The 26,482-nt window shown below is 42.0% G+C and overlaps 1 protein-coding gene across 1 annotated transcript in view; it reads left to right on the top strand.

Moving 5' to 3' along the window:
• The window catches only part of LOC130119453 (all-trans-retinol 13,14-reductase-like), a 39,468-nt gene extending 16,599 nt beyond the window's left edge, over positions 1–22,869 (top strand). Inside the window, exons 3-11 of the mRNA XM_056287956.1 lie at positions 7,678–7,919; positions 8,673–8,874; positions 9,003–9,200; positions 9,310–9,429; positions 9,692–9,830; positions 11,404–11,513; positions 21,556–21,725; positions 21,892–22,051; positions 22,157–22,869. Of these exons, the coding sequence (XP_056143931.1) occupies positions 7,678–7,919; positions 8,673–8,874; positions 9,003–9,200; positions 9,310–9,429; positions 9,692–9,830; positions 11,404–11,513; positions 21,556–21,725; positions 21,892–22,051; positions 22,157–22,305 (1,490 nt within the window). The 3' untranslated portion in view covers positions 22,306–22,869. The remainder of the gene's footprint in view (positions 1–7,677; positions 7,920–8,672; positions 8,875–9,002; positions 9,201–9,309; positions 9,430–9,691; positions 9,831–11,403; positions 11,514–21,555; positions 21,726–21,891; positions 22,052–22,156) is intronic.
• Positions 22,870–26,482: the final 3,613 nt, after the last annotated feature.

The following is a 26,482-nucleotide window of genomic DNA, read 5'->3' as shown; positions in this document are numbered from 1 at the left end:
TGCCAGCTCAGTTTCCTTGAGGTCTTTCTTTAGCCGCTCTCTTGACTCACGAGCTCGACTCTTCCATTTTTCGTACGCTGAGAGGAGCTTTCTCTCCTTCTTCCTCACCTCCTCTTGTTGCAGTTCAAGCATTTTAGGAGTCGAGATCTTCACTCGAGTCGAGCGTCGAGTCAGGAGTCGGAGGCTATCCCCATTTTGTTCTTCAAGTTGACTTTGGAAGCTACTTAGTGTTTCTTCCTTTGTTTGAATTTCCTTCTCTAAGTGTTCTATCTCGGTAGTCTCTAGCGTTTCGTTGAGAGCCTCTTGTAGCTTACTAATTTTAAGCTGTAGTCTATTTATCTGATTCTCTAGCTCTGACTGTGGGGCAGGATTCTCTGTTTCAGTCATATTCAATTCTGCCATGATAAATGTGATGTAATGAATTGTTTGCCTTTACTATAGCCCATAGACTACCCGAAGAGAGGAGCAGAGAACCTGGTATAGCTACAGACTGCTTAGAGGACTACAGCCTATCACTGTAGGCTGACTGTTATATTACTGACTGCAAGGTTATAATATCAATCTCTCCACTGAATACAACATTCAGTTACCATTCAGACTGTATAAATCATGCATTAAACATTTTCCCCCTTTTTTTACAGTCAACAAGGAAGGATGATCAGTAAATGGATATTAATAATAATAACAGTCAATAAACAAAGTCACTTGATTCACTTGTTACTTTGTGTGAACTTATTTGTTCTATAAAGTCCCATCAGCTTCACAATGAGAAACATCAAATTCAACAAATGTCCATTGTTGTTGATGTCTTTTTCTTCTTAAACCTTTTCTTCTCAAACCATATGTTTATCAATGTTCGCAGTGAAGATGAATTGTTCCTTATCAATCAATGAAATGTTCAATACCTTTGTCTGACCGTCGCACCAAACCTTTAGCCAGCTGCCTGAGGACCGTAAAGTCTCTTTGTCTAGAAGACCCATAGAATGGCGCCGAGTTGCTCGACGAAGTGTCCGTTGTCAGCAACACCAGACGTAGTAGCAACTTGGCCCCGTGATTCGTCGTCGTAGACCTCTCGGTGCAGCGTGGCGGCAGGGTTGATGAAGGGGTTAGCTCTTACTGTAGCATTCCAGCCGGCCTTTATTCAGACGATGCACTCCAATAACGACCGATGGGTCCGTGGTGCGGTATCAGACCATTTATTGCAGCATTTTACTAGTCACACCGTAGACACACCATAGAACCACCGTAAGAGCTGTTCGCCTTCCAGCTAGGTGCTAAATAAATGATCATGATCAATGAATTATAAGTTGTGAATTCGTTCTGTGCATAGCGAACATGACCATCGTGTTCAACTTTCAGTTTTGTTCTGCCGTTTTCTCGCAGCGGCGCACAGCATCATGGGAGACCAGACTTTTTCAAATAAAGGTCACATAAAAGGAAGTGTAATTCGCTGTTAATATCAATCAGGACTGTACTTTAGGCACCAAATACAAATCAATAATGAGCACCATACAAATCAATAATAATAAAAAATATTATGACAAATTATATGGGTCATTTACAAGGGTGACCAGACGTCCCGGTTTGTCCGGGATTGTCCCGGTTTCAAGCTGGGTGTCCCGAGTCCCGGCTACTCAAGCCTGTCTTTTTTTGGTGGGAGGGGATACAAATCCTTCAATGTATCATGTCCGGCGAGACAGACAAGCTTGTGTGTGTGCATATATGCGTGTGCGCGTGCGCGTGCACGAACGTACGGTACACTTTTTAGGGTCCCGGTTTGGGATTTTGAAAATCTGGTCATCCTTAGGGTGACCCAGATTTGCGGATTCCAGGTCTGAGCAAAGGAGAAAGGGGAAAAGAACCCAACTGTTGATACCGCAATATCCTTTGTTTTGTTTTTTCGCAGGGGAAACACTCGACTCCTATCACATCAGGCTGCGGCAGCAACTCGCGACTTTGCTGATGTTGAAAGAGAGATCAAAACTATGATCATTCAAACGTCCACATGTAATAAACTGCGGCGTCACGCGCTACAGAAATCAGAGATGACGTTGACCGAACCCCTCTCACTCGGTAGAACCATGACACTTGCGGAGATTCAAGCATTGGAAATGGAACAAACACAACAACGTGCAGCTCAAAGTAATCTAAGAGAAGATGTTCTGGCAGTAGATGTGGGGAGGGGAGCTGAAAAAAAAAGATGCTACAACTGCTCTGGTATCTTTCCCCACTGTGACGAAATGCCGTGCCCGGCACGGGGGAAAACAAGGACATTTCGCAAAATGCTGTCGCTCTAACCGGCCAAAAGGGGGCATCAGAGGTCGACATGAAGTGCATTATGCACACACCAGTGGAAACAGTGGCATCCCATCTCAAGAAATAAGCAACGCAGGCACAGAATCTACTGAGGAGTATCTGTACACAGTCTCCCAATCAAAAGGAAATCTCCCACATGCAACGATAAAGGTTAACGACTGCAATATAAAAGTGATGCTTGATACAGGGGCAATTGTGAATATCCTCGATGAAATAACTTACCAGAGACTGAGACAGAAGCCCTCACTCACCAAATGCATGGTTTCCATATTTCCTTATGGTTCACGCACACCACTGCCAGCCCTAGGAAAATTCACTTCACTGGTCGAATCCATATCACGCTTCACAAATGCAACATTCCATGTGCTACAAGGAAGTAATGGTAATCTACTGGGCTATGACACTGCCAGTCAACTGGGACTAATCAAAATCACCAATGCTCTTCACTCATCTCCACAACAGCCAGAGCAATCCACAAGAACTTCAACCCAGACAGAAGTGAGGGCAGTGGATGATCTCCTCACTGAGTATGCTGACGTCTTTCAGGGGATAGGAAAACTGAATGACTTTCAAATCAAGTTGCACATAAAGAGAGATGTCCCTGCTGTCACACAACCTCACAGAAGAGTACCTTTTCATGTAAGGAAGCAAATTGAAGCTGAACTGCAACGTCTAGAGGACCTTGACATCATCGAGAAGGTGGATGGTCCCACTCCCTGGGTCTCTCCAATTGTTCCTGTTCCAAAACCAAAAGACCCAGAAGCAGTGCGCATTTGTGTGGACATGAGGATACCAAATCAGGCCATCGAACGGGAACGGCATCTCACACCTAGAGTAGATGATATGATACAATCACTCAATGGAGCCAGGTTCCTCTCAAAGCTAGATTTGAACACTGGATATCATCAGCTAGAACTAGAGCCATCCTCTCGATATATCACAACATTCTCCACCCATGTAGGGCTGCGGCGTTACAAAAGACTGAGCTTTGGAGTTTCATTGGCTGCAGAGGTGTTCCAAAATGCCATTCAACAAGCCCTGGATGGCATCCCAGGAGTAATCAACCTAAGTGATGACATATTAGTGTTTGGGAAAACAAGAGCTGCCCATGACAAAGCTCTTGGAAAAACGTTTCAGAGACTGAGGGAGAAGAACCTAACTCTCAACAAGGTCAAGTGCTCATACGCACAAACCACTCTGGACTTCTTTGGATACACATTCTCAGATGGAGGATTCTCTCCAGATCCCAAGAAGGTTCAGGCGCTTCACGACGCTGCTGCTCTGACTGATGCCAGTGAGGTCCGCAGTCTTCTGGGCATGGCAAATTACAGTGCGCGTTTCATCAAGGATTTTGCCACAATAACCCAACCTCTGAGAGAACTTACAAAAAAGACTGTTCGTTGAACCTGGGCGGAAAAACACCAGAGGTCTCTTGATGAGATGAAACAAAGTCTAACAAGTGACGCGGTGATGACTTAATTTGACTCACTCAGACTAACTGAACTGGTAGTTGACGCAAGTCCAGTAGGTCTTGGGGCTGTGTTGGCACAAAGGAATGGCCCGAATGAACCAGCTAGAGTGATAAGCTATGCAAGTAAAGTGCTGTCCCCCTTGAACAGAAATACTCACAAACAGAACGGGAAGCACTTGCGATTGTGTGGGGCTGTGAACATTTTCACATATACCTTTACGGAGCACCCTTTACACTTATCAGTGAACACAAACCGTTGGAGTGGATTTTCAACAACCCCAAATCCAAGCCACCTGCTTGTATAGAACGCTGGAGTCTATGTCTGCAGCCTTACAACTTCACAGTCCGCTACAAGTCTGTTAAGGACAACCCGGCAGACTATATGTCACGCCACCCTGCACGAGTATCACATATCTCTCATGACATTTCAAACAATGAAAGACAAGTGGAAGAATATGTCAACCTTGTTACAGCAAATGCTGTCCCTAAGGCAATGACACTGAGTGAAATTCAAGAGGCGACTTAAACTGACCCCACTCTGTGCGAAGTCATTCGACTCATCAAATAAGGCTCATGGGAGTCACTGTCTGAAAAACAAAATATTGCTGACGGAGTAGTTACACACCTGATCCCACTAATCAACCAGTAGAATATTTGCTGAGGAACTTGATTAGGAGACACAGGTGTCTAAACAGCTTGGTTGGAACAAAGACCTGCACCCACACCGGCCCTTTCTGGATAAGATTGCCCACCCCTGCGCCTTGCTAATGACTGGAATGAGTCATTTAGAAATCCATGAAAACACTGGACAACAATTTTTTTCAAACGTTTTGCTCCCTGAAAAGAAAAGAAAAAATAGAGGTTTTGATAGACAATGTCAAGCTGAACACAAAAATAATTTCAGATTTGCCATATCACGTAATTTGGAGAAACATTAAAATAGCTTTAATTGAATTTAACATGTTTAAACGCATAGTGATGCTGACACATTGTGTTAGTTCAACTGAGCTTAAAATGTTTTGCAACTGATTTTCATTTGTACTCAACATCTGGTGCCTCTCCTGTCAGTGTCCAACTATAGTCAACCAGCATTGATGGATTCCAGTTCCCCTGATACCTCTTTTCCATGGTTACAATGTCCTGGTGAAACCTTTCACCATGCTCATCACTGACTGCACCAAGATCTGCAGAGAAGAAGTCCAAGTGTGAATGCAGAAAATGAATTTTCAATGAGATGTTGCACTTAATGGTTTTGTATGCTTTAAGCATGTTGTCAAGCAGCTCAATGTAGTTTGGTGCTCTGTAGTTGACAAGAAAATTCTCAAGAACATCCTTAAATGCCTTCCATACTATTTTCTCTGCCCCCACTAGCAGATCTTCTAACGCCCAGTCATTGATGACCTGTCTCATTTGTGAACCAACAAAAATGCCTTCTTTAATCTTGGCATCAGTTATTCTTGGATACTACTACTACTACTTTCAGCTGTTCCCGTTAGGGGTCGCCACAGCAGATCATCCATTTCCATCTCTTCCTGTCCTCTGCATCTTCCTCTGTCACATCAGCCACCTGCATGTCCTCTCTCACCACATCCATAAGCCTCCACTTTTCCTCTTCCCTGGCAGCTCCATATTCGGCGTCCTTCTCCCAATATACCCAGCATCTGTCCTCCACCCATGTCCAAACCTTTTCAATCTAGTCTCTCTTGCTTTGTCTCCAAACCGTCCAACATGAGCTGTCCCTCTGATATAATCGTTACTAATCCTATCCTTCTTCGTCACTCCCAGTGAAAATCTTAGCATCTTCAACTCTGCCACCTCCAACTCCGCCTCCTGTCTTTTTGTCAGTGCCACTGTCTCCAGACCATATAACATAGCTGGTCTCACAGCCATTTTGTAAACCTTCCAAGAATCAGTTGTTCTTGGAAACATCTGTCTCATATAGTGAAATCCATCACCTTCTTTGTTCATTGCTTTCACAAAATTTTTCATCAATCCGAGTTTTATATGAAGAGGAGGCAGAAATATCTTTGTTGGGTCGACAAGTGGTTTATGCACCACACTTTCCTGCTCTGAAACGAAATGCTTATGGAGTGACCAGTTCTTTTTAATGTAATGTGACTTTAGCATGCATTGACAAAGGAAACAACAGTACTCTGTATATCCGAGCTGCATTCTTAGTAGCAGTACCAATACTTACTTTTAGATCACTACAGATGTTCCAGTCATAATTGTTGTACTGTATGTGTTTCAACAACAGTTCCATGTTATTGTAGGTTTCTTTCATGTGTACTGCATAGCCAATGGGTGGACATTGCCATTGTGTAACAGGACAGCTTTCAGGCTGAACTTTGATGAATCTATAAAAAGACACCATTGTTGTGGGTCATGCACACAACCCAAAGCCATGAACAATCCATCAATGTCAGTGCCGAAACAGAGGTTCTCAACGTGTGTAAAGAAGTTTGTCAAATGTTCTTGGCAGTTCCAAAAGATAGGAATTTTTGTATTTGGTGACAGCAAATCCCATCCTTGCAATCTTGAACCAAGTAGTTCAACATCTGGATCAATGTCGTTTTCCACATCTGGTTCATGCGTTGTGGCATCTTCATGAGCCTCATCAAAGCTCCATGTCTCTGGTGGCTTTGATACTGGCAAACTGTCCTTATGTGGCGCTGGTCTCATGGCTGAAGGCAGATTGGGGTATTCAATAGATTTCTTGTTTTTAGTAGAGAAGCCAGATTCATTGGTGAGACAGAAGTAACAGTCTGTCAGGTGATCCTTCTGTTCTCGCCATATCATTGGGACTGCAAATGGCATTGACTTCTGAATACCTCTGAGCCAAGCTCTCAGGTTGACTGCACATGTTGCTCAACAAATGTGAGGAGCCCAGGTTTTTTCTTGGTCACCAATTTTACATCCGAAGCAGAGCTCATAGGCTTTCTTAATAAGTGCAGTGATCTTTGAGCCTTAAGCGTATCCTCACCACAGATGTAACAGAATGTATTGCAGCTGTTGCAACATTTACAAAACATTTATGCTGTCTTAAATCTTCCTGAAGACAATAAATCCTATTGTTAAGTATACTCACTATGCTATTGCCTGAAGAACATATGCATCAACATGCGTCCAAACAGCATGTGTAAAGGTGAGCAGCTTTTATAGCCTATCTGCCAGCATCTAACCTGACTAAGCATGCCCAGGCGTGCCTAAGACAATATTTGCATAGCACCTACACTGAGTGCATGCCCAGGCAGGCTTGGACTAACCAAAACATCTTGCTTTGTGGGCAATATACTAGTAGACTTAAAATATGACGTGAAACCACAAAAATAGGTTATATCTACACGGTATGTATAATGGTGTAGTGGTGCGGTATGTGTAACAGTATGTGATAGGAAAATTTTAAGGTGATTTTCGTGATCAGCAGCCCAGAATCCATAAAATACACCCAAAAGTGTTCTGGAAGCAAAATCTTCATTGTCCAGTGAAATTGATCTTTTTATTTAGTCCAAATCTTTCAGAAACAGGCTGCTCAAAATAATTGGCTTTTCCATGTAATTCTGTTCTTTGTGGCATGCATTATCTCCTGATTTTCTGTCATTTCTGATGAAAGTTGTCCCTGTATGGGTGTACAGTTTTATACTTACTGTTTTGTGCTTGATATTCACTGAATTTGTTGTTGAGTTTGTTGTTGAGTTTCATTGATCATTTAATGCTGCTCTTTGTAACTTGGTGATAGATAATCCATCCAGTCAGATTGACATGCTAAATAAGAATCTGCTTTTAAATCACTTATATAGATAAAAAAGTTAATCTATAAAATGCAATCTTTTCTCTAATCTTGGTCTAACCCTTGTTGTGTTCTGTTTTGTCTGTCATCCCTTCCACAGGAATCCACTACATTGGAGACCTACTAGATTACAAGCCCTTTCGCTGCATGCTGGACCAGTTGACCAATGGACAACTACAATGGGAGCCTCTGGAGAATCCCTTTGACCAGGTAGTGTTGGGCCCGCCTGATAACAGGCGGGTCTACCCCATCTACAGCGGTAGAACCCGCTTCCCCGAGGAGCTAAAGAAGTGCTTCCCTGGAGAGGAGAAGGCCATTGATGAATACATGAAGCTGGTCAAGGTAACAACAGAGAAATTACAATCAAATGCTTCATTTGGTGGTCCTGGGATAGTGAGTATTCTTATTTAGTGGTATGTGAGCCTTACAGGGTTTGATGTTTTGACCTTATGCTTTACTTCAGCTTATGAATACCTTATCTACCTATTCGTCTCCAGCTCTAAACCTGCACTTTGGCACAGAGAGGCTTTATGATATAGATTTGTGATTCTTATCCCTGTAATAGGGTAAGGGTCTGTGAAACAAAAGCCATTGAGGAAATGTAAGTGAAAAGTTTTTATAATTAGCACAACACTTAATCAGAAAGATTACACAATGCTGCCTAGGCTGCATATTTTCATTATCCCAGCTGATGTTGCGGTTATGTTTGGAAAAATGTCCTTGGTATAATTTGAATCCCTTCACTTTACTACAGTGGAAAAATACCCCCCCCCCCCACAACCACTGTTGAAAAAAATTGTTGTTAATACATAGTTAGAACATATGCAAGGTGCTGTTTTCTGGAAAAATTGTTTTCAGTAGTTTGTAATAAAATGCCATAAGACAACACTAAGCTTTAGAAAATCATTGTAAATTTACCATCATTAACATGGGATGTTTCCTTGTTTTCTGCCTTTTTACCACTTGTCTTACCTACTTATTAAAAATCCTTCAGTTGCTACTCCAAGTTAAACCTAATAGACTATTCTTCATGTTCTCATGCCCATCTCTGCCAACCTGACATTGTCAACATCTGTTTGTGCGTTCTGTTTACAGAAAGCTGCGCGTGGTGTTTGGCTCCTGGCGATGCTGAAGCTCTGCCCCGCCCCCTTGGCCAAGTTCCTGGTCTACTCCGGCCTGGCCAATCGCCTCTCTTTCTTCTTCAAAATTGCATCCCGCAGCTTGACAGATGTTGTCAATGAGCTTACGTGGAATAAAGACCTCAGGGCAGTCTTCACCTACATCTTTGGCACATATGGTAGGCAAGGCACCACTGTCATTGCTCCAACTGCTGTTACTGTACTTTCTGAATTTTAGCTGTGTCTCGTAAGTTTGGTGTCCTTGTTTAAGTACAGTTATACTTTTGGTTCATTGAATAAACTCTAGGCAACATGCCCAAGGATACCAGTTTCTCCATGCACAGTTTGCTGGTTAGCCACTATCTGAATGGTGCCTGGTACCCTAAGGGTGGAGCCAGTGAAATTGCCTACCACATGATCCCCATCATTGAGAAGGCTGGGGGTGCCGTTCTAGTTCGTGCCCCAGTCAACCGCATCTTGTTCAACGATGCCAAGGAGGCATATGGTGAATATGAATCTTTGTTTAGATTGTGCCTTTTATTGATTATACACATCCAAAGCGCGCAGCCACTGCAGAGGAGTTGATTCACTGCTTATTGTTTTTGTGGTTTCAGGTGTGAGTGTGATGAAGGGCCAAGAGGAAATCCATATTCATAGCCCTATGGTTATCTCTGATGCCGGCATTTTCAACACTTACCAGAAACTGCTACCCAAAGAGCTCCAGGCCATGCCAGGTTAGCAGGGATGTGAGCCTTAGCAGGGGTTTGCAGAGGAACTAGCAATAGTTAATATGAAAAGTATATGCAGTGTAGTATATTATTTTAAATTACTTTAATGTATACATAGTTTATTACCAGAGTGGACTGGTGCATCCAGCTATCAATCCATCTATCTGTTTTCTCAACCGCTCTTCCAGGTCTGTATATGTATATGACTGTGTTGATTATATTTCTTTGCCTCCTTTGTAAAGTTGGATGTGACACTTCTATCCTTCAGCCATCCAGAATCAATTGAGGCTAATGAAGCATGGTGAAGGTGGCCTGAGTATTTTTCTGGGTCTGAATGGAACAAAGGAGGAGCTGGGCCTCAAAGCAGACAACTACTGGATCTTTACCGAAAACAATTTTGATGAACTGTATGTCACACTGTCTTCTCTATTGCATCTTCTTACTTCTATGTTAAAGGTAATAGCTAACTAACTGGCCTACCAACCACAGCCTACTCTGTAGCTTGCAGTTGTAATTGTCTCAGCGTAACTTACTTGTATATTGGCAATTGACAGAATATCATCAACCTGCTTTTTACAATTATACATCGCGTACAATAGGTCAAAGTTGGGATGGATCTTGAATTGGTGTGATATTCTAGATTCCATTTAAGGTAGAATCTCTTGCTTTCTTTGTTCCATGCGGTATTTTCTTTCTCTTTTTCCAAGTAGTAATACAGTTGAATTTTTAGGCAATAGAAAAGCCACCTAAGACAGTTAAAATAAGGAATCACATTTTAACCACAGAATAATGTACTTGTTGTGCAAAATATTCAAAGCCACCTCCCTTTCTATGATATTTCCCAACCAGATTAACATTATTGTTAACATTATTATTAACAACATTGGACGGCATGGTGGCCCAGTAGTTAGTGCTGTCACCTCACGGCAAGAAGGTCCTGGGTTCAAACCCAAGGGTTGTCCAACCTTGGGGGTCATCCCAGCTCGTCGTCTGTGTGGAGTTTGTATGTTCTTCCCCGTGTCTGTGGTGGGTTTTTTCTGGGTGCTCCGGTTTCGTCCAGCCATCAAAAGAAACATGCATGTTAGGGTTAATACCCCTGTCTGTGTCCCTGATCAAGAAAAGAACTGGAGTTGGTCCACGGGCGCAGCATCAAGGCAGCAGCCCACTGCTCCTAGCTACACAGATCACAACTAGGATAGGTTAATTTGCAGTAAACGAATTTCCCCAAGGGAATTAATAAAGGAAACTTAAATGATATTCTTTTTTTCAATAGAAAAATCCACTTCAGTCATGACATGAAGATGTAGATTACAGAGAGATGGATTAACGAAGGATATGTAATGTGAAATATGGATTTGTGCAAAAGAGTGTGCAACTGGTGGCGGTCTATTCCGTTGCCAACCAACATGGGGATTGCCGTTTCGAATCCCTGTGTTACCTCCGGCTTGGTTGGGCGTCCCTACAGACACAATTGGCCATGTCTGCAGGTGGGAAGCCAGATGTGGGTGTGTCCTGGTCACTTCACTAGCGCCCCCTCTGGTCGGTCGGGGCGCCTGTTCGAGGCGAAGGGGAACTGGAGGGAATAGCGTATCCTCCCACACGCTATGTCCCCCTGGTGAAACTCCTGACTGTCAGATGAAAAGAAGCAGCTGGTGACTCCCCATGTATCGGGGGAGGCATGTGGTAGTCTGCAGCCCTCCCCAGATCGGCAGAGGGGGGTTGAGCAGCGACCGGGACAGCTCGAAAGAGTGGAGTAATTGGCCAATTATAATTGGGGAGAAGAAGGGAGGTGCAACGTATTAGAAAGTGGTCTCAAAGTTTACTAAATTAACTATCATTTGGGTATTTTTATATCACATCATTTTATTGGTGAAAAACTGCTAAGGGCTGTTCTTTTTCCAGGAATCAACTACTTTCAATTATTTTGGGTCTAAACTTGTATTGAAATTTTTACCAATGCAACCTTTTTTTCTTTGACAGGGTGGAAAAGTATTTAAAGGGTAAAAGGGAGGAGTCAGCTCAAAATGTACCTCTCCTTTTTGTGGCTTCTCCATCAGCTAAAGACCCCACATGGGAGGAACGATCACCAGGTACTTAAATATCTGATATTGCATTTTACTATATTTATCTTATTTTATTTGATAATGTTTCCATCTTTCTTTCTTTTTTTTTGTCCTAATGGTAAAGCACTTTGTAGTTTGTTTACAATTATTATTATTAAAATGTTTAAATTTGCAGACATAATTTCACCTTCATGCTTTGTTTTTTCATGAGCTTCTGTGTATAAGTTATATCAGTAAGAAACAAAGCACGTAGCCAAGAGTGTGTTGGAGGTGAAGAGAGTGTCGGACAGAGTGACGAGTATGAAAGTGGAAATCGAAGGTGTGATGATGATTTTTTTTGGGGGGGGGTCTCATGTACTCTTGTACATTTGTATTAATTTTCCTTAAAGAAACTCAATAAAAACTTAAATTAAAAAAATAATGTTATCAGCACATATGCCCCACAATGAATGAAAGAGAAAGAATAATTCTGGAGTGAGATGGATGAAGTGGTGGAGAGGGTACCCAAGGGGCAGAGAGTGGTAACTTCAATGGGCATGTTGGTGAAGGGAACAGAGGTGATGAGGAGTTGATGGGTAGGTATGGTGTCAAGGTGAGAAATGTGGAAAGACAGATGGTGATGGAGTTTGCCAAAAGGATGGAAATGGCTGTGGTGAATACATATTTCAAGAAGAGGGAGGAACACATGGTGACGTACAAGAGTGGAGGGAAGTGCACACAGGTGGGCTATATCTTATGTAGAAGGTGCAATCTGAAAGAGATTGGAGACTGCAAGGTGGTGACGGGTGAACATAGCTAGGCAGCATTGGATCGTGGTCTGTAGAATGACTTTGGAGACCAAGAAGAGGAAGAGAGTGAAGACAGCCAAGGATCAAATGGTGGAAGTTAAAGAAGGAAGGCTGTTGTGTGGAGTTCAGGCAGGAGTTAAGACAGGCACTGGGTGGTAGTGAAGAGTTGCCGGATGGCTGGGCAAGCACTGCAGAAATAGTGAGGGAGACAGTTAGGAAGGTACTTGGTGTGTCATCTGGACAAAGGAAGAAAGACAAGGATTCTTTTTGGTGGAATGAGGAAATACAGCAAAGTATACAGAGAAAGTGGTTGGCAAAGAAGAAGTGGGATAGTCAGAGAGATGAAGAAAGTAGACAGTAGTACAAGGAGATGCAGCGTAAAGCGAAGAAAGAGGTGGCGAAGGAAAAGGCTTATGGTGAGTTGTATGAGAGGTTAGACACTAAGGAAGGAGAAAAGGACTTGTTCCAATTAGCTAGACAGAGGGACTGATCTGGGAAGGATGTGTAGCATGTTAGGGTGATCAAGGATAGGGATGGAAATGTGCTGACAGTTGAGGAGAGTGTGTTGAGAAGGTGGAAGGAATGCTTTACGGGGTGGATGAATGAAGAAAATATGAGAGAGAGAGAAGGTTGGATGATGTGGGGATAGTGAATCAGGAAGTGCGGTGGATTACCAAGGAGGACATGAGGGCAGCTATGAAGAGGATGAAGAGTGGAACAGCGGTTGGTCCAGATGACAGACCTGTGGAGGCATGGAGATGTTTAGGACAGATGGCCGTGGGATTTTTAACTAGATTGTTTAACACAATTTAGAAAATAAGAGGATGCGTGAGGAGTGGAGAAGTATACTGGTACCGATTTTCAAGAATAAGGGCGATGTGCAGAACTGTAGCAACTACAGAGGTCTAAAGTTGATCAGCCACAGCATGAAGATATGAGGAAGAGTAATAGAAGCTAGATTAAGAGGAGAGATGATGATCAGCGAGCAGCAGTATGGTTTCATGCCATGAAAGATCACCACAGATGTGATGTTTACTTTGAGAATGTTGATGGAGAAGTATAGAGAAGGTCAGAAGGAGTTATATTATGTTTTTGTGGATTTAGAGAAAGCATATGACAGGGTGCTGAGCAAGGAGTTGTGGTATAGATGGGTTTACTGTTTACAAAAATTACTGGGTGCATGCTCTGCCAGGGGGCAAAACTGCTTTGGTAGCTCTCAAAAGATTATGAGATGCATAATCTTTTGAGAGCTACCAAAGCAGTTCAACAATGAAAATGTTGAAAATTTTTCACCTATCCTTTTGGCGGTTTGTGCAGTTTATTGCACAACAACTGCGCGTCTTCTCTGCTGTATCTGAGCTCTATCTTGGTTAAAATCTCTGCGTTGTAGCTGCTTTCTGCCCCCTAGTTGCACACGCATCTCTGTGATGACGTTGCACGGAAACCCTCATATTGTATGAGGAAGTTGGGAGTTGCAGAGAAGTATGTAGGAGTGGTGCAGGATATGTATGAGGGAAGTGTGACAGTGGTGAGGTGTGTGGTTGGAATGACAGATGGGTTCAAGGTGGAGGTGGGATTACATCAAGGATCGGCTCTGAGCCCTTTCTTGTTTGCAATGGTGATGGACAGGTTGATGGACGAGATCAGGCAGGAGTCTCTGTGGACTATGATGTTTGTGGATGACATTGTGATCTGTAGCGAGAGTAGGGTGCAGATTGAGGAGAGCCTGAAGAGGTGGAGGTATGCACTGGAGAGAAGAGGAATGAAAGTCAATAGGAGCAAGATGGAATACATAGTATGTACGATATACAAGAGGGAGGACAGTATAGATATACAGGTATAGATATATAGTATATAGATATATAGTATATATATATAGATATATAGATATAGATATATATAGATATATATAGATATATAGATATATAGATATACATATACAAGAGGGTGGACAGTGGAATGGTGAGGATACAAGGAGTAGAGGTGACGAAGTTGGATGAGTTTAAATACTTTGGGTCAACTGTTCAAAGTAATGAGGAGTGCAGAAGAGAGGTGAAGAAGAGAGTGCAGGCAGGGTGGAGTGGGTGGAGAAGAGTGTCAGGAGTGATTTGCAACAGAAGGGTACCAGCAAGAGTTAAAGGGGAGATGGTAGTGAGACTAGCTATGTTGTATGGTTTGGAGTAGGACTGTCAATAAATATTCCAAATTCGAATATATAACTGAATTGTAAAAAAAAAAAAAAAAGACGTGTGAGTGTGAAAATTAATATTCATTTCTGAAAAAAAGCAGCATACTGCAGCTGTCTGCCCCACAAATTGTCTCAAGGCTCTTAGCTGCTGCACTAAATAGGCTGCATGACGGTCAGGAGTCACACAACATCACTTTCATTGGTTGAAAAGGAAATTTAGGTCAAGCTGAAACGAGCAAAAATACTTAAACAACCGTGTGGTAAAGATGGCAGAGCATTCACATCCAAACTCTGCATCAGAGAGAGTGATTTTTCACTCAGAACCATCTAAAAAGCCCCATTTGGAAATACTTTGGATTTTGGTCAGAAAACTCTTACTCAGCAAAGTTGAAAAAATTCCATCAAATTGTTTACTTAAACCAGTATGAATATTTCCTAATCTGTATGAAAATTAGGCTATCAAAGAACACATCTATTACAATCATTCATCTCACTCCGAGAGACAGCGTGTTCTCATTTCTCACTCTAGCACCAACCATGGCGCAGAGAGAGAGAGAGAGAGATTTTTTTGAATTTTTTAAAAGCATTTATTAAAAAAGACTGATAAAATCCTAACACTTTTTTTCCATGACAAAAAAATTACTGTACAGCACAGTTAAAAACACAATTTCATCACTTACTTAAAAATGGTATTTTAAGTCTTCACCTGCCACAGAATATATTGCATCATTATAGCACCACTTTTTTTTTTAAAATGTATTTATTTTCTCCTAATTTAGTGGCCAATCGATCCCTATTTTAGTTCAGACATCCACCCTCGTACTGCATGCGTTCGCCAACTGCATCTCTCCAGCCGGCAGTCTCGAAGGAGACGCCTCCCCACTAACGTGACAAGGCGAATCCAGGCCAAACCACTGCTTTTTCCGACACACCCAGAGACGCATTCCTATGATGAACACAAGCTGACTCTGCCCCCCTCCCGAAGACAGCGTTGCCAATTATTGCTGCTTCGTCGAATCCGGCCATAGTCGGATCTGACGAGACCGGGGCGCGAACCCCGGGCCCCAGTGGGCAACTGCATATAGCACCACTTTTTGATAAAATCACCCATGTTACTCATTCCTTTGAAGATTCTAAAATCAACCCAGACTCAGGCTTTCACCAATGAGGTGAAAACAGGAAGTATTTCCTGTCTTGTCTTGTTCTCCACTCTGTTCTTCCTGCTACTGTAGATGGACAGTTTGGCCTCCCCTACTACCAGATTTAGTAGTTGCCACTTGGAGGCGTCAGATTTTTTTGTAGCCAACTCCCAAAATTAAGACTATCTTAGACCACCTCTCACCAAACCGTCTAAATCCATTCTTCAGTGCATTAAAAAGGTTGCAGAGTCTTTTGCGTCTGTAAAAACAATGAAAAACAGTCTCTACTTCACCACAAAATGGACATTTACTTGAAACTGTGGGGTTGATCACAGAGATAAAACTATTCACTGCAATGACACCATGGAGAAGTCTCCATTGTAAATCACCGGCCCTTTTCTTTAGAGGTGGTTTACATAAAACCATCCATACTAGTTTCACCCCACTGCCCACATCTAGTTCTTGTCTCCACACTGTATCAACTCTCCCACCCAGTTTACTTTTGTTCAGAGCTTTCATGCAACAATTATATACAGTTTTTCCTTTAACTGTGTATAAGTTCACATATTTGCAGTCCATTATGTTTAATAGGGGTCCTGAGAATCCATCCAGATTTGAAAAAAAAAAAAAAACAGCTGCAGAAAAGGATCATTATCATCAGGAGTGTCAATCCCACCACTGTACTCCTGCAGCATCATTAACTCCTCCTGTCAGTCTCTCAATCCACATATTTAAAATGTTCCTCATCCGTTGAATAGATCTCTGCCCAAGAAGAGAAGTCACAGCCTGGGTGTTGGTCAGTCCAGGACCAGCTACATCCACTATTCTCCTCAGAGTGACTGCTCCAGTGGTGCATAGCATGCTGGTGAGACCTGGTGTTGTGCTGTCCTGAACATCCATTCTGGCCCCATTAATAAGAAGCTCTTCCAATAACCAATGCAAAGAGCTTGTAGGCTCCAATCTCTTCCATTTAAATAAATGTCATGTCTTAAAAAGTGCTTGATAAAAAGGAGGTAATTCACATAGTTTTAAAAAACTTAATTGCATTAAAAACAATGCAGTGTCTAAACCCAGACCAGTTGTCCTCCTCAAGATGCTGCTTGTCAAATCTCTCCAAACAACATCTTTTAAATCAAGTCAAGTCAATTTTATTTGTATAGCCCAATATTACAAATTACAAGTTTGCCTCAGTGCCTCAGTCATCTTTTAGACCTGTAAAATCTCTGTACAAACTGTAATCTGAAAATAGCTATTCTGCTTTCTCTATGTGTATTAGACCTTATCCGCCTCTTCTTTCGGTAAGACCAACACACTCTGGGACACTCAGTGTAGCTTGTCCCAGAAAAAAATCCACTAAGATGGCTTTTATTTTTTGTGTTAGGCCTTTAGGTGGCTCCATGCAGGCCAACCTATTCCACAGAGCAGAAGCTATCAGGTTGTTAATGACTAGTGCCCTGCCTCTAAAGGACATTTGTGGCTTCAGCCATTTCCATTGGTTTAACCTTCCTTCTATTCTCTCTACCACACCCACCCAGTTCTACTGGACCATGCCAAGGTACACCCCCTGATATTTGAAACCATCCTTCTTCCATGTCAACTCTGCTGGCAGAGTGTGTAGACCCCTCCTCCAACTCCCCACTGCCAGTGCTTTACTCGTTTTCCGATTGACCTTCGCAGCTGATATGGCTCCAAAATCTTCAACAATTCCCTCCAGTTATCTCTTCCAGGTTCTTGACAAAAATAATATCATCTGCATAAGCGATAAAATGTCTTTTGTTAAAATCCTTTAAAAACAGACCTTCAATACTACCCCTTACTTTACATAACATGGGTTCAATAGACAAAGAATACATCCTTGAGAGTGAACAGCCCTATTTTACCCCCTTACACACTTTAAAAGGGGCACTTAGACCTCCATTAATTTTCAGTACACTCTCAATGTCCTGGTACAAAACCTCGATCATGGCTATAAGGCCTGAGCTGAGACCAACATTTTCCAAAGTCTTCCAGAGGTAATGGTGCTTAACCCGGTCAAAGGCTTTTTCCTGGTCCAGAGAAGTGAAACCAGTATCAAAGCCCAAAGAACTAGAGATTTTCAGGATATCTCAAATTAAGGACACATTGTCCAGAATAGACCTACCAAGTCTGATCTTGGTGAATTACTGAGTCCATCACCTCTCTCAGTCTGTTTGCCAGCGCTTTGGAAAGGATTTTATAATCTGTACAAAGAGACACAGGACACCAGTTTTTAATCTCTTGTAGATCTCCTTTCTTTGGTAAGAGAGTAATTACTGCTCTCCTGCAGCTTAGCGGTAGCAACATGTCTTTAAAACTCTCAATAAAAACTATTAAAAGCTCTTCACCTGTCTCCCTCCAGAACTCTTTATAAAACTCCACTGGAATCCCATCAATGCCAGGGGCCTTTTCCCCTTCCATGTCCTGCAGGGCTGTGAAAAGTTCTTGCAGAACCACTGGTTCTCCCAACGCCACATTGATTTCTTCTGGGACTTTGGGCAAATTTTCACAAAAGTATCTAAACAGTTCTTTGTCTTCTCAATACTGCTGTAAAGCTCAGAGTAAAAACACACTGCTCACCTCCGTATTGCATTAGAGTCTCTGAGTTCCTGTCCTGTAGCAGAAAGCAGAGCATGAGTAAACTTGCTTTGCCTGTTCTTCTTCTCCAAGCCAAAGAAAAACTTGGATGGTGCATCCATCAGCGCTGCACTCTGAAAATGTGACCAGACCAGTACCCCCGAGCCTTAGTGCCTAGTAGGTCTGTAAGAGCAGATGTTTTAGACTTGAGATATTCAGTATGATCTCTGTTTCCGGTGGATTATACTAAACTCTGCAGTTCCACAATTTCAGTCTTTAGATCTCACATAGATCTGATAATGTCCTGTGTGATATTTAGAGTGTACTACTGACAGAGATGTAAAATCTTCTTTTCTGCTCTTAAAACCTCTCCAATTTTTTTAAACACATCCTTAAAATTAGTATCACATAACAAAGCTGTGTTAAAATGCCAATATGCCCTTTTAGGCTTTAAATTAGTGCTTAAGACATTACAGGTGACTACATAGTGATCACTAAAACCAACAGGAACAATTCTGCACCATTTGAAAATGTTAAAATGATGTTTAAAACAATAAAACCGGTCTAACCTAGCTAAGGATATTAAATTCTGTCTAGTATGAGCCCAAGTATATAGTCTTTTACCACCATTCATCCTTCTCCACACATCTATTAAATCTTGTTTCCAGTAGTTGTCTCAGTGCACGCTGTGATGCACCATGAGGTTCTAAATTTCTGTCAGTACAGTCATTTTCAATACAATTAAACTCTCCTCCTAAAAATAAAAAAAAATCCTCAACATTTACTTTACTTAAAATGGTGCTTAGAACTTGTAAAAAGTGTACTCTGTTGGGTCCTACTGTAGGCGCATACACATTCATAAAAACTATATTACAATGTTCAAATGTTGCCGTCACTACCACCAGTCTAAATAGTAGTAGTAGTAGTAGTAAGAAACAAAGCAGGTTGACCTTGGTCCTTTAAAGGCATAGCATTTTATCCAATTTACTAAGGTTGGCAACCAAACTCAACCCGTTTCCTGTTTTTCAATTTTCTCAGGCTTGTCCACACTCAGTCTGCCCTCCACCACCTTCTCTACCTCAAATGATGCTGGTGCAAAGTTCTTTGAGAAGAGAATGCCCACTCCCCCACTTGCTGTGCCCTTGTGACTCAGCACCACCTCTCCACCCCATTCCCTCTACCAATCAGACTCATTAAAACTGTCACTGTGAGTCTCTTGTACAAACATCACATCAGTTTTTAAGTCTCATCAGCTCGTGCAGTAGAGACCTTTTTGTTGCATCTCTTGCCCTGTTAATGTTCAGCGTACTGATGTTAAAGTGACTCATTGCAAACAAATATTAAAAGCACATATAACAACAACACAGACTTACATTCAGGGTGTAAGATCTTATTCATCATCATCGCCATTATCTAACTCTTGTCTGATTCTCTGAACAATTTTCTTCAGTCTATACACCTCCTGTTCAGTGAAACCTCTTCTCCCTCTACTGCTCATCTGTAGCTTTGCAGAGCTAGCGAACAGCTCTTTGTCAGAGAAGTAATCCTCAATTTTTACTCTCTTGAGGTTCTTAGTTTTCTATAAGAACAGTTTGATATTACTAACACTGTAAGCTCTTTTGGTTCTACGACTAGCAGCCACATCACAGTCAGAAAATTCACCCTCCCTATCATTAGCAGAGTCCTCCTCCATACTGAATTCACACTCTGTATCTATCTGTTGTGCTGCTCTCTTTCCTCTGGTCTTACTTGCTATCCCTTTCTTTGCCTGTGAATTTCCACTGTTACTTTTAGATTTCCTTTTCAGTTGTGTCACTCTTATGGCCTCATCTTTCATCTTACTTTCACGTCCTCTCAGCACTACATCCTCTGCAGCACATTCACTTACACAGTCTTCCTCTCGTTTTGCAGCCACCTGTCCTTCACCTTCCTTCTCCTGTCCTTCCTCACCCACCTGACTGTCTTGCTGTACTTCACCTGTCTCCTCCCGCCCTCCCTCCCTCACCTGACTGTCGTGCTGTACTTTGCCTTTCTTCTCCTGTCCCACTACATTTTCCTGGCCGTCTTGTCTCATTGTCCCCGTCTCATTCTAGTTCTGTTGCTCAGTTTCCCCTCTTCCAGCAGGTGCCTTGTCAGAACCACTCTGTCCTGATGTAGTAGAGTTTTTTTTCTGGACATGCTCTGATGAGATGTCCCTCTCTACCAGAATTAAAACATCTCATATTGTTGGATGTTACAAAAATAACATAGTCAAAGTCATCCACTCTTAGTTTGAAGGTTAAGTTCAGCTCCTCACTCCTGTTGTTCAGGATCATGTGTAACTGCCTTCTGTGTGACACTATACGTTTTAAATGAGGAGACTTGCAGCCTGAGAGAACTTTCCTTATTTGGGAGACTAGTTTTCCGTGCCGAGGTAACGCCTGTGTCAACACTTCATCTCTAATGAACAGAGGATTATTTGACAAAGTCACTTTTTTCACCGGTGTGGTGAGGGGCAGAACAGATACGAATGTATCGTTCACCACAATTCCATTCTCCACCACCGCGTTTACCTTTTCAACGCCGTCTACAAAGATGACCACCACGTTGTTCATCCGAGCAGCGGACTTAATGCTGTTGTAACCCACAACCTGGCCCACGGCCAGAGCAGTCCTCCACTAAGCAAGGGAAAGCCGGCATGATCATGCCGTGCTTCCTGATCAGTTTGGACAGATCCATGCCGGTGACTAGCACGCCGACCAGCATACACTGGCCGGCCGACTACAAACACACACACACACACACACACACACACACACACACACACACACACACACACACACACACACACACACAACCCCCCTAAAAACTCCCAGTATACACACCAAACAAACAAGCAAACCCTACAATACACACTAGTTACAACATTTACAAAAAAGATAAAGATAGAAAAAGTTTGAAAGTCACTCACTCCATAGAGATCACAACAAACGCTCACACGCTCTGCTCGCTCAGTCATGCCCCCATCCACTCGGGGGGGAGAGAGAGAGAGAGAGAGAGAGAGAGAGAGAGAGAGAGAGAGAGAGAGAGAGAGAGAGAGAGAGAGAGAGAGAGAGAGAGAGAGAAAGAGAGAGAGAGAGAGAGAGAGAGAGAGAGAGAGAGAGAGAGAGAGAGATGTTTGCGTTGAAATGAAAGAAACTATACAAGTCGTTTTCCTTTTATTGATGTGGCTACCCCTAACGGCAGCAGCCAAAAATAGTAGTAGTAGTAGTAGTAAGAAACAAAGTAGGTTGACCTTGGTCCTTTAAAGGCATAGTATTTTATCCAATTTACTAAGGTTGGCAACCAAACTCAACCCGTTTCCTGTTTTTCAATTTTCTCAGGCTTGTCCACACTCAGTCTGGTCAGCTTTGCCAACTACAAGTGGTTTGAAGAGTGGAAGGATGCTAAAGTGACCAATAGAGGTCCTGACTACAAAGAGCTGAAACAGATATTCATTGACTCTATTCTGGAAGTGGTGATGGATGTCTTCCCCAAAATTACCAGGGATAAGGTAAAGAGCCAGCTCTAACTCATAACTGTGTTCAGCACAGCAGATGTAATAATGCTTACGTCAGGGTTATTAATTTTCAGGTCATGTCAAGCTATATGATACTTAAAAATTACAACTACTTCCATCACAATGTAGATGTCCTGTTTTTCTGCCTGTGTGCTTGTAGATTGAGTACATTGATGCTGGAACACCCATCACAAACACCCACTACATTGGAGCCCCCAAAGGTGAGATCTACGGAGCTGACCATGGTATTGAACGCTTCAGTGCTGAACTCAATGCTACTGTGAGACCGCAGACTCCACTGAAGAACCTCTACCTCACAGGTCAGTATGTTTATGCACTTGTTACATCTAATGACACTATTATCAAATTTCTTGACCATACTAAATAAATATTTATCATATTGGTAACATGTTTTTGGATTACAGGCCAGGATGTGTTTGTGTGCGGCTTTGCTGGTGCTCTTGCCGGGGCTCTGAGCTGTGGCTCAGTCATTCTGAACCGCAACCTACATCAAGATGCCATTACATTGGCCAAGGAACTAAGATTTTTTAATTCCAAAAAGAAGGAGGAGTAACTACACACAGGATACTACAACTAACTGACTAACTCTTATATAATGAAGTTAAACAATGTGGAGGCTTCAGTTTACCAAACTACTCCTGAACAAAATTTAAAGGTACATTACACATATACACAAGAGTATGTTCTCACTGTGTTTTCTCATCCATAAAATAAGACCACAGTCTCCAACTATCTCAGACTGAGCTACCAGTACACAGCACATTAGAGGAAAGTTGAACATACTATGCAAAGCCATTTAAACAAGGGGTTGTCCAAAATTATTTTCAACCACTATCTTTTTTTTTGTAACCCTATAATTACGCATTGTAAGATATACAATTTTAAAAGTGTCTGCACTAAAGTGTTATTCTTTGACAGTCAGCACTTATTTATCAGAGCTTGCATGATATTAAATGGTGAAATTGCATTTGTGAGTCACTGATATCATGGAATTTGCAAACAATTAATCTTGTACCATGGTGTTTTTCACTGTGCACAGTGATGTGCAATGTGATTGGTTTTACAAATTTTGTGGGGTTTTTTTCCCTATTATCTAACACTACAAATACAAATTTTGTTGCCACTTTGTGTCACTCAAATTATTTGAATATACACTGAGAGGCCACTTTATTAGGTACACTTATCTAGTACAGGGTTGGAACCCTTTTGTCTCCAGGACAGCCTGAATTCTTTGCAGCATTGATTCAACAAGGTACTGGAAACATGTCAAATGTTTTATAACGATTTTGGTACATGCAGACTTGATAGCGTTACACGGTCTCTGCAGATTTATCAGCCTCACATTCATGTCGCAAACCTCTCATTCCTCCTCATCCCAAAGGTGCTCTATTGGACTGAGATCTCAGGAGTGTGCAGGCCGTTGGAGTACACTGAATTCACTTTAATATTTGTAGAACCTGCTTGAGATAATGCCTCCTTTGTGACACACACTAGGCAGAGGACTCAATAGCACGACACAAGACGAGGTCAGAGTTCAAAAGTAGTCTTTACTGAAAAGCAGGGTTCGGTACGCAGAAAAGGCAGTCCAGTAATCCAAGCAAACAATACCAAAGGAGTAGGTGAAGGCAAGGTCCAGGGACAAAGCAAGGTACTCAAATCCAATAATCGAAACAGATGATCGAAAAGGGTTAGGCAAAAAACGCTAAAGAAAAGCTGGCACGAGTTGACACTAGGCACAAAACAAACTGGCACAGAGAGAGGGGAGCACAGAGACTAAATACACTGGAGGCAACAAGGCACAGATGAATCCAATCAGGGCGGGGAAAGTAATCATGCAGGAGGACACAGACACTGGGGCAGGAAGTGAAGTTTCTGAAACAAGAGGAGAGGTGAAACTTTCAAAATAAAAGACCAGACAATAGACAGACATGACATAAAGAAAACAAAAGCTAGGGCACAGAGCGGGGGGTGTTATCCTTTGTCACATGGTGAGTTATTCTGCTGGAGGCAGCCATTGGAAAAACAGGTAGACTGGCCATAAAATGATGCACATAGTCAGCAACAATGATTAGGTATGCTTTAATATTTAAATCAAGTTTATTTGTATAGTCAAGTAAATTTTATTTGTATAGCCTAGTATCACAAATTACAAATTTGCCTCAGGGGGCTTTACAGCAAAACATCAAACTGTCCTTAGACTCTTGTATCAGAAAAGGAACAAACCCCTAAAAAAAAAAAAACCTTTAACAGGGAAAAAAAAATTAGGAAGAAACCTCAGGGAGAGCAACAGAGGAGGGATCTCTCCCCAAGACAGACAGACGTGCAATGGATGTTGTGTTTACACAATGTGCAGAATGCAGTATTGAAAGAGGATAACAGAATTATAATGGAATTATAAAATATGTGAAGAATATGACGAGGAGGACGCTAAGCAGTGTCCAGACGCCACCGGAACAGTCCAGGGCCCGAGCTACACAACCACCATCACAATGTAGACAAAACAAACAAAAAAAAACAAACTATAACATAGTGTATCAAAAAAATAAAATAAAACATCAGTGAGGACAAAGGACTCCAGAAGTAGTTTTTCTTTAGCTTTACTTATCTTTGGCAGCTTCAACAAACAAAATGAGAGAGAACAGACACCCCCATCTTCCTTATATAGACTACCTGGACAGGTAAAACACCTGGAGTCTAGAGCTCCCTCTAGGTAAGTCATATTATAATGTCTCAGGATAGTACATCCCCCCTTCTCAGGTCTGCAGCCAACACTTAACATCTTGACCCCAAAGATTGGGCCTATAGTAGTCAGGTTGGCGTCTCTCTCTGGTAGAGTGCCTCAGGGATGGTTTCCTGTAATACAGGTGGGGACTCACTCTCCAGCTTACTGTGGTGCTTGAAAGTTTGTGAACCCTTTAGAATTTTCTATATTTCAGTATAAATATGACCTAAAACATCATCAGATTTTCACACAAGTCTTAAAAGTAGATGAAGAGAACCCAATTAAACAACACAAAAATATCATACTTGGTCATTTATTTATTGAGGAAAATTATTCAATATTACATATCTATGAGTGGCTAAAGTATGTCAAACTTTGCTTTCAGTATCTGGTGTGACCCCCCCCCCCCCCGTGCAGTTATAACTGCAACTAAACATTTCTGGTAACTTGATCAGTCCTGCACATCGGCTTGGAGGAATTTTAGCCCATTCCTCCGTACAGAACAGCTTCAACTCTGGGATGTTGGTGGGTTCCTCACATGAACTGCTCACTTCAGGTCCTTCCACAACATTTTGATTGGATTAAGGTCAGGACTTTGACTTGGTCATTCCAAAACATTAACTTTATTCTTATTTGAATATTTTTTGGTAGAACGACTTGTGTGCTTAGGGTCGTTATCTTGCTGCATGACCCACGTTCTGTTGAGATTCAGTTCATGGACAGATGTCCTGACATTTTCGTTAAGAATTCGCTGCTATAATTCAGAATTCATTGTTCCATCAATGATGGCAAGCTGTCCTGGCCCAGATACAGCAAAACAGGCTCAAACCATGATACTACCACCACCATGTTTCACAGATGGGATAAGGTTCTTATGCTGGAATGCAGTGTTTTCCTTTCTCCAAATGTAACACTGCTCATTTAAACCAAAAAGTTCTATTTTGGTCTCATCCATCCACAAAATTTTTTCCAACAGCCTTCTGGCTTGCCCACACGATCTTTAGCAAACTGCAGACGGGCAGCAATGTTCTTTTTGGAGAGCAGTGGCTTTCTCCTTGCAACCGTGCCATGCACACCATTGTTGTTCAGTGTTCTCCTGATGGTGGACTCATGAACATTAACAATGTTCATGTCCAATGTGGTGACTCCAAAGTCATGTCCAATGTGATGAGTCCAATGTCATGAATGCCAATGTAAGAGATACCTTTAGTTGCGGAGAAGTTACGTTGGGTTCCTTTGTGACCTGGCCGACTATTACAGGCCTTGCTCTTGGAGTGATCTTTGATGGTCGACCACTCCTGGGTAGGGTAACAATGGTCTTGAATTTCCTCCATTTGTACACAATCTGTCTTACTGTGGATTGGTGGAGTCCAAACTCTTTAGAGATGGTTTTGGAACCTTTCCTAGCCTGATGAGCATCAACAACGCTTTTCTGAGGTCCTCAAAATTCTCCTTTGTTCTTGCCATGACACACTTCCACAAACATGTTGTGAAGATCAGACATTGATAGAGCCCTGTTCTTTAAATAACAACAGGGCTCCCACTCACACCTGATTGTCATCTCATTGATTGAAAACACCCAAGTCTAATTTCACCTTCAAATTAACTGCTAATCCTAGAGGTTCACATACTTTTGCCACTCAGATATGTAATATTGGATCATTTCCCTCAATAAATAAATGACCAAGTATAATATTTCTGTCTCATTTGTTTAGGTGGGTTCTCTACCTACTTTTAGGACTTGGGTGAAAATCTGATGATGTTTTAGGTCATATTTATGCAGAAATATAGAAAATTTTAAAGGGTTCACAAACTTTCAAGCACCACTGTACGTGGGCCACTCTCAGAGTCATCCACAGGGGTTGTTAGAGGGTCAGAGACACTGATTTGACGGGGCTGCACTTGTTCTGGCTCCACAGGGGATTGGAAACCCACGTCCTTGGGTGTGCTGAGATCTATTTCAGAAATCTCGCTGAGCTCCTGTCTCCTGATCTGATCAACGTGTCTC

This window comes from Lampris incognitus, chromosome 10, assembly GCF_029633865.1.
Source record: "Lampris incognitus isolate fLamInc1 chromosome 10, fLamInc1.hap2, whole genome shotgun sequence".
NCBI lineage: Eukaryota > Metazoa > Chordata > Actinopteri > Lampriformes > Lampridae > Lampris > Lampris incognitus.
Note: the sequence above shows the minus strand (reverse complement) of the source record. Positions and strands in the feature narration are given on the sequence as shown.